General features: G+C 40.3%; 1 protein-coding gene across 2 annotated transcripts in view; it reads right to left on the bottom strand.

Moving 5' to 3' along the window:
* The window catches only part of NCOA5 (nuclear receptor coactivator 5), a 28076-nt gene that overhangs the window by 2235 nt on the left and 7933 nt on the right, over window positions 1–17908 (bottom strand). For both annotated transcript variants that reach the window (XM_070420827.1, XM_070420826.1), the window contains exons 2-6: window positions 15426–15492; window positions 6604–6927; window positions 3928–4064; window positions 2765–2891; window positions 730–929 (exon numbers count right to left, since the gene is read on the bottom strand). In XM_070420827.1, coding sequence (XP_070276928.1) covers window positions 730–929; window positions 2765–2891; window positions 3928–4064; window positions 6604–6927; window positions 15426–15463 — 826 coding nt within the window. In that variant the 5' untranslated portion in view covers window positions 15464–15492. The remainder of the gene's footprint in view (window positions 1–729; window positions 930–2764; window positions 2892–3927; window positions 4065–6603; window positions 6928–15425; window positions 15493–17908) is intronic.

Raw genomic sequence — 17908 nt, 5'->3', positions numbered from 1 at the left:
AGGTAACCAGTCAGACAAATAGAGATCTCGTGGGTAGTGGGAAGAGAGAAAAGTCTGTGTTGAAAGAACAATGAGTAGGGCATCAATTGGCTGAGTCTCAATATTCTGGGTGCAAAGTACTAAAAGTCACTTCAGGGAAGGACTTCAAAGAACCTCCCCTGGACCTCTAGGAGGGCAAGGCCCTCTCCGTTCTCACAGTCCCTCTGCTTAGCACACTTACAAATAGCATCCCAACTGCCTGTTGTACTGTCTCCCATTAGAAAGTTTAGTGAAGGCAAGGATTCTATCACACTCATGTAGTATGCACCAGCTCTTCCCACTGGCGAGAGCTGACTGCGCATCTCTTCCCAATTCTCCCTCAAGTGACTTCACTTGGGTGGTCTGAACCAGGACACAGAGCATTTGCACCACAAAAATCAGCAAATGCTACAGACCATACTGCCCTCATTTCCTCACCCGGAACTGGTTGGTGAACATTTGCCAGCACACCCCTGTACATACCTAAGGGAAAAACATAATGTCTTATATAGAACTGTATCCACTACAAGAATATCAGACGAATAAATGACCATGTAAATCTCCACCAGTGCACTCATCAAAGGGCCCTACCATATTTGAGCTGAAAATATGAGTCATTTGCCTCAACTCTGGTTCTTCTGATTTCCGCATGAAAGAATTAATGGACCAAGTGACTACCTCTGGAATTCTGACCCACTTGGGCCTCCGTACCTTGTGGGGTTCCAAACATGATGTTGACCGTACAGGAGCGGTGAATCTGGTGTTGCTGGGTGATGACAATAGCAAAAGGAGACCCTCCCCTGCTAACATCCTCCAGGGCTTGTGACAGCGAAACCTCTGTGTTGAGGAAGATCAAGTCCACTACCATGCCTAGGTCTCGTACCTTCCGCCCCACAGATTCAGCATAATCTCTGTAGAAACAAACAAAATCCAGGTGAGCACTGCCCGCCCACCTCACCATCTGCACACTGCTGCACTTCAGCCAGCTGTGGGTGCTACTTAGGAGAGTTCAACCCAGGATCTCCCCAGTGCCTCTTCAGACTCCAAGGACCTAGAAGATTTCCTCCTCTTTACACGGGCTCCGAATGGTTCTATATGAAGTTGCTGGCAGCACAGTAGTTAGTAGCCAGGTCCTTCTCCTGATTCTCTAGCACAGCAGTCCTTATACCGTCTCACTGCCTAAACAGACCTGTCTTTGGGGAGGCTGCATGATCATGGGAAAAGCATAGACTTTCATCTAGAAAGACGGGTTTGGATCCCAGCCCTAACATTGACATGCAAAGTTGTGAAGCTCTGAGCAGATCCCTTTACCTCTTACAAATCTGTTTCTTTACTAATAAAACAGGAATGATATGGCTCAGCTCCTATGTCATCTCCTTGACCTTCTCTCCAATCTAAATTAGATCCTTGATGTATTTCTCCTCATAGGTCCTATCGCCAATACATCTGCTCAACTAGGGTGTAAGCTCCATAAGAAGAAGGGGCTGCTGTGTGTGTTTACCATTATAGCTCCAGGACCTAGCATCTGCCATACACACAAAAAACCTGAATGAATACACATGTACCATGATTACTGTGAAGAGTAAAAATATTTTACATAAAGTGCCTAGCATGGGGGCAGTACAGAATAGGTGCTTAGAAAATGACAGCAAACAAACAAACAAAACAAAAAAACAAAAAAAAAAACCCCATTTCTACAGTTAAAGCAGCATCTTCTTCTAAACAAGGCAGCCCAGAGCCTGTGAACTCTTCTGCTGCTTAGTGTCTCAACACCTATTTCCCTAGGTTCTGCCTTGAAATTGGCTCTTTAACCCCAAACTGCTAGAAATACATGAAGTTATTTACTAACCACCAAGGGAAAGAACACATAGCTACTGCCAAGCCAGCAAGCCGCTATACTCCCCTCTGCTTCTCCGCTCTGCCTCCTGAAGGAAAGAATGTAAAGCAGAGGTGGAGTCGAACAGTGCTGTGATCTCTGGATTGACGAGCATGGTCACCTAACAGTTCTGCAAGGCCATGGCACTTCACAAAAAAGACTTCATGCTTGGCTGACAAATGCGGAGACGTGCCTCCCAAAGTACTGGGGATTTGGGGTTGTCCCTTGGAGGGGGGCCTCTACTGCTTTGGATGACCAGCATATATTTTCGCTTCGATTTTCCTTTGGGAAGGCACCTCTCTCTAACTCAGTTCACATGGCTCCACAGGACAAAGTCACCTTAAGCTCTAGGGATGGATGGGCATATGACCTAGCCCTGGCCAGTGAGGGCATCCCAGCACTGCTGGCTAAAGTGACTAGTCCAGCAATGGGAAAGTGAGCCAGGTTAGTCTAATGAAAAACAATTCCAGGACTTTAGGTGGAAGCACTAGGAAGGAGAAGCTCTCTTTCCATTGCATTTGCTAAGCCAGGAAGATACATGTTTAGGGCCAGTGCCATCCTGCCTTTCCAAGGAGAATGCCTGTCTGAGAATGAAGGCAACACAGAGACCCAAAATTGGTAACATGGTTTGACCCTGGATGTGGCCATACCTGAACTTCCAAGCCAAGCAAACTAAAAATTTCCCTTTGAGGCCCAACCCAGTTTGTAATGAGTTTTCTGTCTCTTACAATTGAAAGAACTCTGGCTAAGACAGCATAGCAATGCCAGAATACACAGGCCACGCTCAGTGGGTAGAGCTGCCAAGAGGGAGCCTGAATTTCAATTCTGACCCTTTCCCATACTCAGGAGAAATATCCAAAGGGTTCTTACTTAGTCTGCTTGTTGACCACAATCACAGAACAATCAACAGGCCTCTCAGCATCAAAGCGTCTCTGGATTTCTTCAAAATATTGACGATAAAGCTCTTCTCTACGCCGTTCTTCCCGTTTCAAACGCTCTGCAAGATACCACCAGGGAAAACTAAAATATGAATTGTGCTTATTTTTTCTATAAAAATAAGGCACAGGCCTTACTTTGAATCCTGAACTTCCCGCAGGCAAAGATCGTAACACAAACATACACACACACTCTCTCTTTCTCTCTCTCTCTCTCTATCTTCTAGACCAGTGGTCGGCAAACTGCGGCCCCTTGAGTGTGGCTCTTCCACAAAATACCACGTGCGGGCGCGCACGTACAGTGCGATTGAAACTTCGTGGCCACACTCAAGGGGCCAAAGAGCCGCATGTGGCTCGAGAGCCGCAGTTTGCCGACCACTGTTCTAGACTATCTCCTAAAAATAATCATTAGGAGTGAGGGAGAGAGTGTGAGTGAGTGAGTGAAAGGGGAGTGTGTGGACGTGTGGTGTGTGTGTGTGGAAAAAAATAACCATTAGTATTATTTTTAAGATAAAAATTCATTGAAATAGTTGGATTTAAGGGCATGGTCATTCTAATGCTTCATCTGGTACACACTGCCACACTGTCCTCTAGAAAGGCTCTTATTGATTCATTCACCCACGGGGTGAATCACCTAGTGCTATTACTCAACTAGATATGAAGCAATTTAAAAACCTTTAAAAGATGTATTGAGAAAACCACACTTTTAAAAAAGCAGGTCTGTCTTTTTAAAGAGATGCTGTTAGGTAAAAATTATAAAACAAACAAACAAGCCCACAAACCCCATGCTTCACAGATAATGCAGACTGTAGTTATTTGTACAATGGGCAAAAAGCAAGCAACCTCTTTAGCTCCAATCTTATTTTTTATTGATGAAATTTCATATTTCTTTCTTCTTCTTAGATGACTAAACCAGATAATACTAATTTGCATTTAAAAATGTTCTCTACATATCAATAGGCTATTTGTATTTTTTCCTTTTGTGAACTGCTTAGCCTTAGCCACATCATTTGCCCCCTTTCAGTTGGTTATTAGTTTCCTCTTTTTTTGGTCAAGTATTCCATCAGTAGTAGGAATAAACTATTTCTGCTACTTTACCTTTTGCACGAGACTGACTTTCTGGGCCTGGAGGGCCTCTTCCATCAAAGCTATCCCTGTAACGGTCAAAGTAAGAGTCATCCTTTCTCCTGCCATAGTCATCCATTCGCAGGTATCGGTCATAAGAGCTCTCTCTCCTGTAAAGTTAAAGAAATTATCACAAAATTAAAACTGTCCTATCCTGAAAAAGATCAGATACAAAGAATTCTTCAAGACCCAGTCCCCTATGAGGAAATAAACATAGTAAGGCATAGGACTTTGGGATTAGACAAAGAGGTTTGTACAGGCATACCTGGAAAATATTGTGGGTTTAGTTCAAGACCACTGCAATAAAGCAAGTATGGCAATAAAGTGAGTTGTAACCTTTCTGCTGGTAGAGGGTCTTGCCTTCAATTTGTAAAATACAATAAACGAGGTATGCCTGTATCTGGGACTCACTGCTTATTACCTCTGTGGCTGCAAATGAGTCAACCTGCCTTGCAAAATGACTGGATTCACAGAAAGTTCTCAGCATAGTCTCTGGCATAAAGCAAACACAAAATAACTGGTAGTAATTATTGTTATTATTTTTGTTAATCTTCACCTTAGGATATTTTTCCATTGGTTTTTAGAGTGGAAGGCAGGGAGGGAGAGGAGAAAAAAGAAGGGGGAGAGGCTGAGGAAAAGACATCTGTGAGAAAGACACACTGATTGTCTCTTGCACTGGCCTGATTAGAACTGGGGATTGAACCTGCAACCCAGGTAGTGCCATCTTGACCGGAAGCAACCTGTAACCCAGTGGTTCCCAAACTTATTTGGCCTACCGCCCCCTTTCCAGAAAAAATATTACTCAGCGCCCCCTGGAAATTAATTTTTAAAAAATTTTAATAGCAATTAAACAGAAAGATATATGTATTAATGTTTCTACCTTTTTCGTAAAATATAGTAAAGAAAGGTGTAAATTAGAAACATTGAAGTTTGAAATTATGAAACTATTTACTGAACTCAGAATAGAAAGGTAGTACAAAAAAAGTTAAAACAAATGCACCTGTGGCCATCACCGCCCCCCCTGGATCGCTGCAGCGCCCACCAGCGGGCGGTAGCGCCCACTTTGGGAATCACTGCTGTAACCCTTGGGTGTGCAGGCCAACCTAACCACTGAGCTACACCACACTGGCCAGGGCCTGTGATAATTACTGATACTAGTTTTGAGGAACTGTTTCATGTGTATGTGTGTGTATGTATGTATATGTGTGTATATATATATATATATATGTATGTGTGTGTGTATATATATATATATATATACATATATATATATATATATATACACACACACACACACACACACAAAATAATTTTTCATCACTCTAAACAGAACACTCTGAACTGAAACTCTACCCATTAAAGAAGGGAATGGGGCATGAAAAGATACTTCTGCAGATGAATTTGCCTCTTTTAGACACTTCATATAAATGGAATTATATGACATTTGTCTTTTGTGTCTGTTTGGCTTATTTCACTTAGCATAATTTTTTTTTTTAAATCCTCACCCAACGATATTTTTTCCATTGATTTTCAGAGAGAGAGGGAGGGAAAGAGGAGGCGGGGGAGAGAGAACATCGATTGGTTGCCTCCTACAAGTGCCCAGACCAGAGCTAGGCATCAAACCCACAACTGAGGTACATGCCCTTGATTGGGAATTGAATCAGAGACCCATAGGTGCTCGGGTTGATGCTCTAACCACTGAGAAAAACAGCCAGGCCACTTAGCATGTTTTTAAGGTCCATCCATGTTGCAGCAGGTATCAGCATTATCTTCCTTTTTATGGCTGAACACTATTCTATTGCATGAATACATCACATTTTTTATCCATCTACTGATGGACTTTGGGTTGTAGCTATCTTTCAGTTACTGTGAATAATGCTGCTGTGCACATTCATGTACAAGTGTCCGTTTGCCTCTTTCCAATTCTTTTGGGTATAGTCAGGGCTGGAATTGATCATAGTAATTGTACTACATTTGTAACTTTTTGAGAAACTTCCAAACTGTTTTCCATAGTTGCCGCATTATTTTACATTCTTACCAACAATGTAAAATATTGTTCCAATTTCTCCACACCTTACCAGCAACTGCTATTTTTTTTTTTGGTGTGTGTGTGTTTTAATACATTTTTATTTATTTCAGAGAGGAAGGGAAAGGGAGAGATAGAAACATCAATGATGAGAATCATTGACTGACTGACTCCTGCACGCCCCCTAATGGGATTGAGTCTGCAAGCAACCTAGGCATGTGCCCTTGACTGGAATTGAACCCGGGAGACCCTTTAGTCTGCAGGCCCACGCTCTATCCACTGAGCCAAATCAGCTAGAGCTCTGTGTGTGTTTTTAAAAAATAAATTATAACCACCCTAGTAGGTATGAAGTGCATTTCCAATGAAGTGTATCTGCCCTGTGCTTTTGCACTGCCAAAACAATTTGCACTTCATCTTTTTTCCATTTGCACAATGTTGCCTTTCATAGGCCATGGGGAGAGACCAAAATTCATTTGCTAAAATATTTACTGAGCAGCATATCTACCATTTGATAGACAATAGGAATATAAAATCATGCCCTTCAGAGCTTTCAATTAGTTTAGAACACACATAAAAAATACTGTTACCAAAAAAAACCCCAAGCAGAATAGCTGTACATGTACCTGTACATGGGATCTCGGGAGTCTCTCATATCTCTGTATCTGTCATACATGGGATCTCGGTGATCTCGAAAATCCCTAGAGTCTCTTAGATCACGGAAGTCTCTAAGATCCCTCATGTCCCGAGCATCACGCATACTTCTGCTGTCTCTGTGATCCCGAACATCTCTATCTCTGTGGTCCCGCAAGTCTCGGGGGTCTCGCATGTCTCTGCTATCCCGGGTATCACGACCATTTCTTCCATCCCTGGGCTCTCTCCTTGGACTTCCTCGAATTGGGGATCGATCACGTCTTGAATCTCGACTGTCTCCAAAGCCATATGGATCTCTGTGGGAGGTAGCAAGAAGATGCTAAGACAAAGAAATCGAAGGCAGCTAACCCTTCAGCTCTTTATTTGAGGAAGTATCCCCTCCAACCACTTCCCCCAAAAAAACATAGTAGCAAAACAGTGAGCACATGACTAAAATTTTAAGAACAGTCACCATCTGTTCAGCAAATAAAGACTAATAGGGTCTACAATCTCAAAAGATCAGGACAAAGAATGTATGACCCAAAGACAACGGTTTTGACTGAGGTCATAGTACTTATCAGGCTTCAGGAAGTAAGTAGTAATTCGGCATTCCTTATGCATGCCAACTAGCATCTCAATCTCAATAGGTTTTCAAGGTAAAAGTGTCTTTCTCCAAGAACCTATTTTCTCTTACCAGACCTGTTTGAAAGAGACTTTAAAAGGGGGACAAAGTTGGGGAGACACAGTAAGGAGCAAGACTCACGAAGAAAAAAAGAGCAAATGCACAATTTCATACAAAGTAATGGTGATCAAAGGAGTTGTCCTGGAAGTGCAGAAAACTTCACTTAAAATATCTAGCAGGATAATCAAATTATGGGAAAAAAAGAAAAATTACAATATGATACACATAGTAAAGTATAAGAACACACTGTCTTCTCAACATAGTTAATGAGTAGTAGTCTCTCTCAATTTGAAGTTTATGAAGAATCTAGTTCCTTTGTTGCCAAGGTTTGTTTTTTAAAGTGTGTGAAGTCACAGATTTGTTTGGCCTGCTCTGATTCAATATTCTTCAGGAGCCTGTCTACTCCACTGGAAACTTAACCTCAACATATCTAATAAACTTCTTATTCAACCCACTCAGTCTCATTCCTGACATTTTCACTTTTGACAAAAATAATCTTCCCAGTTACCAAGGTTTAAATTCTTGAAAGTTGACTTTGATTCTTCCTTTCCTATCTCCATTAAGTCACTTCAATGCTGTTTGTTTTCCCCTTTCACTGTATTTATGAATTCAATCCAAACCCTTATGCTGGCACCAATAAATTTCCAAAAACTAAACAAAACAAAAACCAACCTTCCAGACTTCAATTCACTCAACACATAAAGACCAGATTAACTACCCAAATTACAACCTATTACCAATTGCAGCTTCACTATCGCACTTCTGGCCACCCTCCCTAACATATCTGGCCCCTTCCAACTGCTACCTTTCCTCTATTTCCCAATTCAACTTCCTCAGTTTTACTTAAGCTGTTCTTAAGACTTAACTTACATGACATCTATCACAATATTTCTGTTCTTTTGGCTTTTCAACCTGGAATATTTTTCCTGCACTAATCCAAGTATCACCCAATCCTCACAGGGAAAGTCATGTCCCATGTCTTCGAAGAAATCTGATTAATCTCCCTAGAAATTGCTGATCATCTCCTGCTCAACTCTTAGAGCACTGACTATTTCTATTACTCATCTTGATCTGGTATTTACTTTTGTTTTCATAAATTTTTTTATTGGTTTCAGAGAGGAAGGGAGAGGGAGAGATAGAAACATCAACGATGACAGAGAATCATTAATTGGCTGCCTCCTGCACATCCCATACTGGGAATCGAGCCCATAACCTGGGCATGTGCCCTTGACCCGAGACCCTTTAGTCCTCAGGCCAATGCTCTATCCACTGAGGAAAACCGGCTAGGTCTGGTATTTACCTTTTTACAACAATGTATTTTTGTTTGGCCCACATTAAGTATTACCTCCTCCATAAAACCTGCCCTGAACTCAATCTTCCCCAACAAATATGCTTCTCTAGTCCTATCTATCTCAATAAATGTCACACCTACCTACTCAGTTACTCAAGCCAGGAAACTGGATGTCATCCACTCTTCCAATCACATTTCCAAATTTCATTCGTCCTTTCTCTGAAATTCTGTCATTTCTTTACTTCCACTGGCATCACTGAAGGTCAACCCATAATCATCTCTCCCTAAAACCACAGCAAAGGCCTTCTAGTTTCCCCATGTCTACCCTTGTCTCTCTTCTAGTCTTTCTCCAGACTACTCTAGTGATCATTTAAATATGTAAAATCCTTTACTGGTTTCCCACAGTATTTAGGATTTAATCCAAAATCTCTAGTGCTAATAAGATCCTGAGTGGTCTTGGCTCCTGTCTTCCGCAACTTCATCTCACCCTCTCCCTAGTTTACCACTCTCTTGCCATGCTGGCCTTTCAGCTATAACTAGTCAACATTTTTCCTGATGCCTTTACTTGAGCAGCAGACAGGAATACATACTCATTTTCTAGGTCTCAGCATAAATATCTTATTCCCTCATTTTGTTAGTTTAAAAGTTTATCTTCTTCCCCTAAATCCTGGCCACATCTTCTCACAGCACTTTTTTACTTGTCTGTCCACTCTCCTAGACTGCAAGTCCATGAGGGCAAGGGCTATCAGAAACTCTCCACTATAAATGTCACTGTATCTGCAATGCAGATGATCCACAAACACGTTGAATGAATCTTGCTCTAGAACATATTTCTATTATTGCATTTGTCACACGGTTCTGTAATTATTTGTTTACAGGGCCTCCCTACTAAACAGTAGAAGGCTTTGTATTCCTAGGACACAGCACGAAGTTTAGGAAATGTTTAATGAATTGTTCAACTAAACTATAAGCCTTTCAAGAGCAGGAGCCATGTTTTGTTGATACTTTTGTCATCTACCATGATTACACATATTAAGCATTCATCATGATGCCATCAGCTTGGTAGAAAACCCCAATTTCACTTCATCTACAGGGCATAGCAAAAACAATTTAAATGACAACTTTGCTTCTATGAAAAATCCTTGTCATATATTTTAAGGCTCACAAGAACCCCTAATTTGTGGGAACATATGGGAGACCAGGGGATTTAAATGAGGACAGCTAAACTTTTTTTTCCTATTAGAATAAAGTAGAGACTAACCAATATTCTTACTTCAATTTTCCTTATGTCATATAATCCTCCTAATATGTATAACATCTGATATAGTATATAATGTGGGCAAACACCCAGAATCTAATGAGAAGGGACAACTGTAAAGTATTTTTGGATTAATGATCGCTAGATAAAGCTGCCTTGGGGAGCAGTTACAAGTAGTCATTAGAGGTGGAATCAGGTTTCAAGTGTTCTTGGCAATCAGGACTGAGAGAGATCATGAGCTTGACAGACCACAGACTACACATAAAGCTTTGGGCTGGTGGAACAGCACATTATTCGCGGCCTTGGGATAATTATAAATGCCATATTTGGTTCTCATTCTTTTAAACCCACTGAAATACCTTACTTACCTGTCAGAGTCCATCCCTGGAGGTTGACCATAATCCTAAATTCCCAAAGCTTGGGTTCACGCTTCCAGTTTGAGAAGGCAAGCACTCCCCCTCCCCTCAATAAATTTGAAGTTCATGAGCAACACAACTACAAATCCCCCCTCAATTTCTGTGTAAAAATGTAGAAGAGATGATACTCATTCACAAGCGGGAAAAAGAACCAAAGTGTGGTGGAAGTAGAGATAGAGAAGATAGTAAATCTCTAAAATGAAAAGGCAAGGCTTTTTTCCTTTCTCACAAGTTGAGCAGTATGGCAGACTGCTGTTCCTCTGAAGACAAAAACCAAAACCTCTTTAGGGTCACTTCGGGACCCAAACAAAGAACTTCCCCAGGACAAAAGGGCTTCCAGGACTCCAGCTGCTGGCCTCAACATCTTTCTCAAAGTAAGACCAGCTATCAGAAGGGGTACAGTGTGCAGGATTCAGAGTGCCGCAAGGAGGAAGCCTGCTGAATGAGATGCTTGACCTCAGATAGCCAGTGGGTTAGAAGCAAGTTTCTGGAGCATAATAAGGTTCAAAATATCTTCCCACCGCATGAGAGGTGTTTAAATGGAGACCAAATGCAGTGTACCCTCAGGTACCAGGTCACTAGAAGCTAAAATGAAACTAAAAAGTGGTTAAATAAATTTCAGCACTTGAGTCCACAACTGAAGGCAGGTGATAAACACTACTAAAATTCTGTTAAATATTCCTTATCTATTCAGCAGGGGAAAAATACTGGTAGCCAAATGCTCTTTGCCTCAAGAGAAATATGGCCATCATTTGGAAACATGTGAGACGTGAGGAGTGGGTGAAAGGAAAAGCCATGCATGGCTCAGATGGCAAGTGATATGCTTCTGGTAGAATTGCTTTTCTTCCTGGGCAATGTAGCGGTAGTGTCGACTAATGTTCATTTGAGAGTTTACAGAGTAAGAACTGATAGCTGATCACCTTGAAGATGGTGAGGGACTTTGAACTTGTCTTCAGCCAGAGGCTGGAACCTCAAGCCCAGGATGTTTTGCTTTGGCCTTGGTGTACCGAAGGTCAGGGAGGAAGGCCTTTGTCCTTTTCTTTGTCAACGCCTTTTTGTTTACTGTAATATTTTCCTTGGGAGGTCCAGCCTTTTTCCCCTCCTGAAAAAAAAATCCTTCACCAGCTCTTCATACTTCTATTCTGTCACAGATACTGTCCGCAAATATAATCATCTAAATGGCTGGCCGCTATGGATGTTGACCCCCCACGACAATGGTTCCCTGCTGTCAGAAATGAAGACAAAGGACTTGAGCAGAATTTTGCCACTAGGTGCACGTAGGATATGGCGCACAATGAGATATACCTCACAGATTCAAGTTTTGTAAGTTCCCATGTTTCTCCCTAAGAAGCACTCTGATGATTTTCTCAAGCACAAATACGACTTTTCTGATGGTAGAGATGGCACTTGCTGAGAACTGATGGTTCTTCTTAAGTGTTAGTACAGGGTTAATTGCAGCCTGGAATCTTTAATTGTGAGGCCCACCTTAAGCTAGGGCTGTCTCACATCCAAGGAGCAAGCAGTTATCAAAGAATTAACATTGTGGATAGGTAGAAACCATCTTAGGCCATATAAGACTTATCTACAGCTAGGTTATTTTGGATGAATTGAGCCCTTGATGACTTTCACTGAAGAGGCATCAGGTCTAAAATCCTTAAAAATATGAGGAAAACTCTCTGCAGAACATTTGATGTAGATGTAGATGAATTAATTCTATTTGCTTTTCTTCAGGTCATATGGAAAGGATGAGGAACTAGAGTCCACTTGGAAGTCACATCTGCGTAGGGGTATGTTTCAAGACCTGGATTATCAAGGTGTTGAGCTACAGATGGAAATTGAGAACATCGGAGGCACAGCTAGAATCATGGTCCAGTTTTTGAAGAAGGCCTAATGCCTAGCACCAATGCCAGGCAACTTGCATGGTAACTATGTAATATACTCCAAGAAGTCAAGTCAAGTGGTCCAAGGGTTAAATGATGAGAATTCAAGCTGAAATTTGATCCAGAGCAGGGATTTCCGATGCAAAGTACTGTGCTTGGCTGGGCCAATATTGTCAGAATTACATACCGACAGTTGGAATCATTAGGGAGGCACATTACTGAACTGAGAGCAATGCCAGCAGAACTGGGCCTTGCAGAGACATTTGAAGAGGTGATAATCCTGTGAAAATTCCCAAAGATACCTAGGCGTTTTGACACTCAAGGTTAAAGTCCAGCAAAACAAGGTGTTACAAAGGTCTTACCAGCATGCTTACACAATTTAAAAGTAGCAGCACTGAACACATGAACAACTTAAGGGAAATATTTGTCATAGGTATAGTGATTCCCCCCTCCCATGAACAATGCATTCCATGGCTGGGGACACATAAAAAAATTAGGGTTGTCAAATGAAGGCAGTATGGTTGTTGTAAACATACTGGTACATTTGTAATTCAAGGCTTTGACTAGAGGCATGTACCTAAAGGGTGATGTGATATCAAGTGTTCACCCTCAGAGAAATGATCAGCCCCTTCCAGGCTAACCACTCACCCATCTTGCCTACTTATTGCATTTTATTCCTGCCCTATTGATATATCTTAAGAGATAATGCATGACATGATCAAAGCAATGATTAAAATGTTAATGTTTTATTTTAAATACAATGTATACAATTTGTTTGGTTTTAGGGCTTTAAAATTCTTTTTAAAGGTAAAAAACAGAACTCTTTGCTCGGGTTTTAGATGGGGCTCAGAATAGGTTTTACTAAATGTGAACATCCCTCTTCCCTGAACCTTATTAAACATGACTGTATGAAACTTTAGCATGTTAAATAACATGCTGAGGAACCCAGTTAGGGGCATATCACCAAGGGGAAGACTGAGTCTTAGTAAAATTTAAATTAGCCTAGCTGTCCCTTCTATTGATTATAAATAAAGGAGGAAGCCACGGCCCTATCCATATCTAAATAACCTAATTTTAAAATTTATTTCTGAGGAAGGTGATATTTTAAAAGGTATATAAAAGTGACATATTTATATATCTAGTAAGAACATTTTAAAAGGCTCCCTCCAATGTTGCCTGTATGTTGTTTTTTTTGGCTTTTTTTTTTTTTTTTTGAGGGGGGAATAGTTTTTTAAAAAGGCATAAAGCTATTGCTTCCAATAAAGATGAAATTATGGAATTACATTTTAGCTTGGTATAAAATTAGTTTTTAAAATTTAATGTACTGGCAATGGCTATATTGGATTCCAACCAGGGGAGTTGGTTTATTTCCCCAACATTGACAATGTTTGTTGAAAGCTACAAACATTATCAACTGATAATGTTTAAAGCATTTGCCTATCATTAATATGACATAAAATATTCTTAATTCATAGCACAAACAGAAGCTACACTGTACTCTGCAATGTGCCTCTCCCCCGCCCACCTTTTTTTGTCTGCAACACACAGATATTATCCAGAATTCATAAACATCATGGGGTCAACAGAGTGGGGGAAGACTTTACTAGTGGAATCAGTATCTTTATATTTGCCAATTCCACACACCTTCTGGTATGCTACCTATTTTAGCAACACACACATTAGAGCTCCTTGAAAATGGATACACACTAGGTCTCCTTTCAAGCCATTTGGCAACCACAGCTTCCAATGGGAGTCCCATAGTTCTAATCATTAGATAGATGCAAGTTCTTAGCCATCAGTATTCCATGTTTATTGGGGCAATGAGATGCAACACAGATGGAACTGCCCCAAATCTGAAGCACGGTTAGATGCAGCATAATGGAAGCAATTATATGGAACTGTTGAAGTTCTGCAGGATTCGTTTATGTTTTTTTAGAATACTTATACATACTCACAAAACCAATGAACAAAGTATTTCCTATAAGCTGCAGGTACTCCTTATAGTGTTAGAGAGAACAGCAATGTATATGCTCACTTCTGCAGTGAGACCAGGGCATCCACCTGACAGCGGTAGTGGTATCAGATTCAACTCCTCTGCCTGGCAGAGTGCTCAAAAAATCCAACTGAAATTGGCAGCATTAACCGCGGGTCTGCTTAAACTCTGTAGCAGACATGTGCAATCTATTTCTGGTAGCTTAGAAAATATCCACCCTTCATACCCAAGTGGGGGCATATACACCAAACATACAGCAGCCATTCTTTCCTATAAGCAGGTAAAAAAAAAAAAGAAAAAATTTTGTCCCAAAGCAGGATTGCTGTATGTTATGTGTAAATGCTCAGTTGGGTATATCCCCAGGTGACCTATGGAGCTACCAGTAGACTAGGATTCATTGTACTCAGCAGTGTTCAATTCATTGTAGGAAATATAGTTTACTGTGGCATGTAGTTTTGGTATGTCGTTTACAGTAGAAAGTTGACATTTTTACTTAGGGACAAAGGCAAAATCCATATTAAGTATCCACTTGAGCCATGAAGAGAAACCAGATATCATCCGCTTGCAAGGTGACACTTTTGGATACAATATACTCATCCTGGTGTAAATGGTAACATTAATAAGGCTCTTCTTTGCCAGAAGAGCCAATTTAATGCCTATCTCCAGGGTACACATCAGGACTATCTCTTTTGTATATGCTGGAAGAAAGACTATTTTGGGGAAAATGCCTTTTATTTCCAGGAAAGCTAAGAAAAAGGGAGACTTTTGAGAGGAGGAGTGTTTATGCCTTTTTATTTCTCCTCAGTGGGTACCCCAAGCATGTGGGCACACGGGTGATGTGCAGCACAGGTACAGCAGCCATCTCTCAAGCAGCACTTTCCGTAACCTGGGTTAACATCTGGACCGGCAGCCATTTGGAATGAAGTGTTGAATCTCGGTGCCCACTGCAGCAGCATGGCACACACCAACGACCCTGGGGCACTCCTGCTGTGGAGGCTCCCACTGACACGTGAGCTGGGGACAAACAGAGGTTTATCCTCTTCCAATCGCCTGCAACTCATGCTGCAAGCTGAACTTGCTGGGTTTGCCACCGAAAACACAAAGCTTCCTCGGTATCTCCTGATGCATGTTTAAAAAAAGCAGCAAGGCCCCTCACACATGGTTCATGTTCTTATTATTTGCTTGAGTGTTTCTGATTTGTTGGGGGGAAGAAAAGACCCTTGATGTACGAAGTTGGGCTTAACTCCCCAGAGCCCAACTCTCCCAAGGTAACTCACTGCTTCAGGGTACTTTACCTTCGTGTGGGGCTGGGTCTTGATGGAGCCGTATTCATATTTCTTCTTTCCGCTGCCTTATTAATATCTGAAAAGAATAATCAACCCATCTGTTCAATGCTACGGAATAAAAACAAGATCATCAGCATATTTCAAATGAAAGCAATAACAAAAGAACAACAATGACAACCAGATGGTGTAAGAAAATCCATTCAGAAGACACACTGTCACTTGGGCAGTTTTTATTAAGTTATGGCAGTACATTGTCATGGTTTGGTAAGGAATGTCCTCAGTTTTCTAGCTAACACACAATTTGTGTAAAACTGATTACGTCAATGTTTTAACACTTTGCCAAGTCCTAAACCTAACCCTCCCCCCCTCCCCCCACCTCCAAAGGGGAAGATTGTTTTTTGAGGGGAGAAGGGTGGGAGAAAAATAAGGAGGGTATTAACAAAACAAAACAAAAAGAGTAAAGGCAAATAGTTCCATTTTATGGTACGAGCTGAACTCCATTGTCTTGAAACTTCCAATATTCCATGAAGCGGGGCCTCCTTTTAGCATGCCTTGTGTTGTATTCCATTGGATAGACTCTTCCAGAATGAGATGTGGGAAAGAAATGGATTAATTTTTTTCTAAACAAAGTATCTGACATGTTCACATCTATGACCCTCATAGATAAGGACCTGAGAGTAAGAACTGGCATTTGGTATAGAAGTGTTAGGTAAGAAAACATTCCTCTAAGAAGTTTTCATTAGAGAAGCCTGACATATACATCTAGGTTGGGAAGAGAATCATACAAACTTATAGAAAAGCCAATTTGTGCAATTAAAGCCTGGTTACTAAAAACAAAACAAACTAGCTTTGTAAAAACTGAAGAGTAAAACACCATGTACAAATAAGAACTCATGACATTTCTAAAGAAATGTACCAACCTACCGTATACCCAAAAGATAACCTGACAATTAATTTTATATAACTTAAATATATATAAATGCATTAAAACTTCATACTTTAGTTGAGAGAGAAATAAAACTGCTTCTGGCTGCAGTGTAGAGTTTTGTTGCTTGTTTCATATTAAGCAATTGATATTATATTTAAGAACATTAAATGCTATTAAGCACTCATATAGAGTGCTTAAAAATAATTATGTATTTTCAAAATTCCAACCAAAGTCCTATCACATGAAAGACGAACAATAACAAAACACAACAAACAAACTAAGAGGGCTGGTGTAGACTTTACCCTGCTATACTGACTTCTGAGTTCCTGTTCTAGTGAGAACAATCTTCAATTCCATTTTAAACCAGAATTCTCTTTCCACTATGCCTAGAAGAATAGCTTTGAACAAAAATGAAGGTAACATAAATCTAAATAGCCAGGGAAGCATATTCTAAATTGCCTCTTGTTTTCAATTATGCAGACACAAGCTATAATCCCTCTATTTTTAAAAATCAAAAAATACTTTCCATGTAGGACATGCCAGTAATATCTCACCATAGCTTTGGTACTGCATGTGGCACTTCCACAATTTACAGGCTCATTAACATCTGAATTACATGTAACAAATGATAGTCCTTATAGAAAATACCTAATTCTTTTATATATAATTGTGAAGAATATCAATTCAGGTTTAGAAGGGCCTACTGACCTAGTGCGATCATTTACTTTGTACTTCTTTCTAATATAGGGTGGCTGTGATTCAGAGAAATGTGATGCCTTTGGTTATTTAAGTAGTTTTCAAAGTATCTCTGGAATACACCGGGGGTAGTGGTGGTGTAAAAATCTCTTTTAAATAAGTACCACATTTTCTAGCAGAGTTCCTAACATTATTAAATAGTCTAAACTCATCTAAACTCTGACTTGACCTAACTAACATTTAGGTGAGAATACAGAACATGTGGTATTACTTTAGTTGGTAAGTTTCTATTAATGCTATATTATAATTTGCTCTCATCATATGAAGAGGATTATTACACTGTATATATCTAGTTCTGTGAGTGCCTACACATAAGACTGAGGAGATAAAAGTAGTCATACATTATATACTTTTGGGGCAAAACTGGTTCCAGTTAGAATGAAGGAGGTAAGTATTTTACTTTGAAGTTGGGGAAATTATTTGCACTATTATTTAAAAATTCAAGATTATATCTTTAAACCATTTTAATTGTAATGTGCCTCCTATAACTATTTTCATTGAGTAGTCCAGAGCAGTTCTACTTGGATGGTGTGGCTTATGTTTCTTCTGCCAAAAGAGCTCTCTTAGACCATTTTTTTTTTAAATTTTAGGAGTTAGTAAAATTTTAGTATGGTGTGTCAAGTGTTTGTTTATTCACCCCCATTTAAGAGTTCCTTAAAGTTCCATCTTGGGTGAGCTATGGATAAAATGAGACCTGGAAATTTTTTATAATCTCATTGCCATCCAAGAGGATTACTCAGGTTAGGATAGGGTTGTGGGAATTTTCAGTGAGAGTTAGGAAAGCAAAACTGTCAACACCACCAATCCC

This window comes from Myotis yumanensis, unplaced genomic scaffold (assembly GCF_028538775.1).
Source record: "Myotis yumanensis isolate MYYU_CA2020_CCGP unplaced genomic scaffold, mMyoYum1.0.hap1 SCAF_7, whole genome shotgun sequence".
NCBI lineage: Eukaryota > Metazoa > Chordata > Mammalia > Chiroptera > Vespertilionidae > Myotis > Myotis yumanensis.
This window is presented reverse-complemented; position numbering and strand designations above follow the sequence as displayed.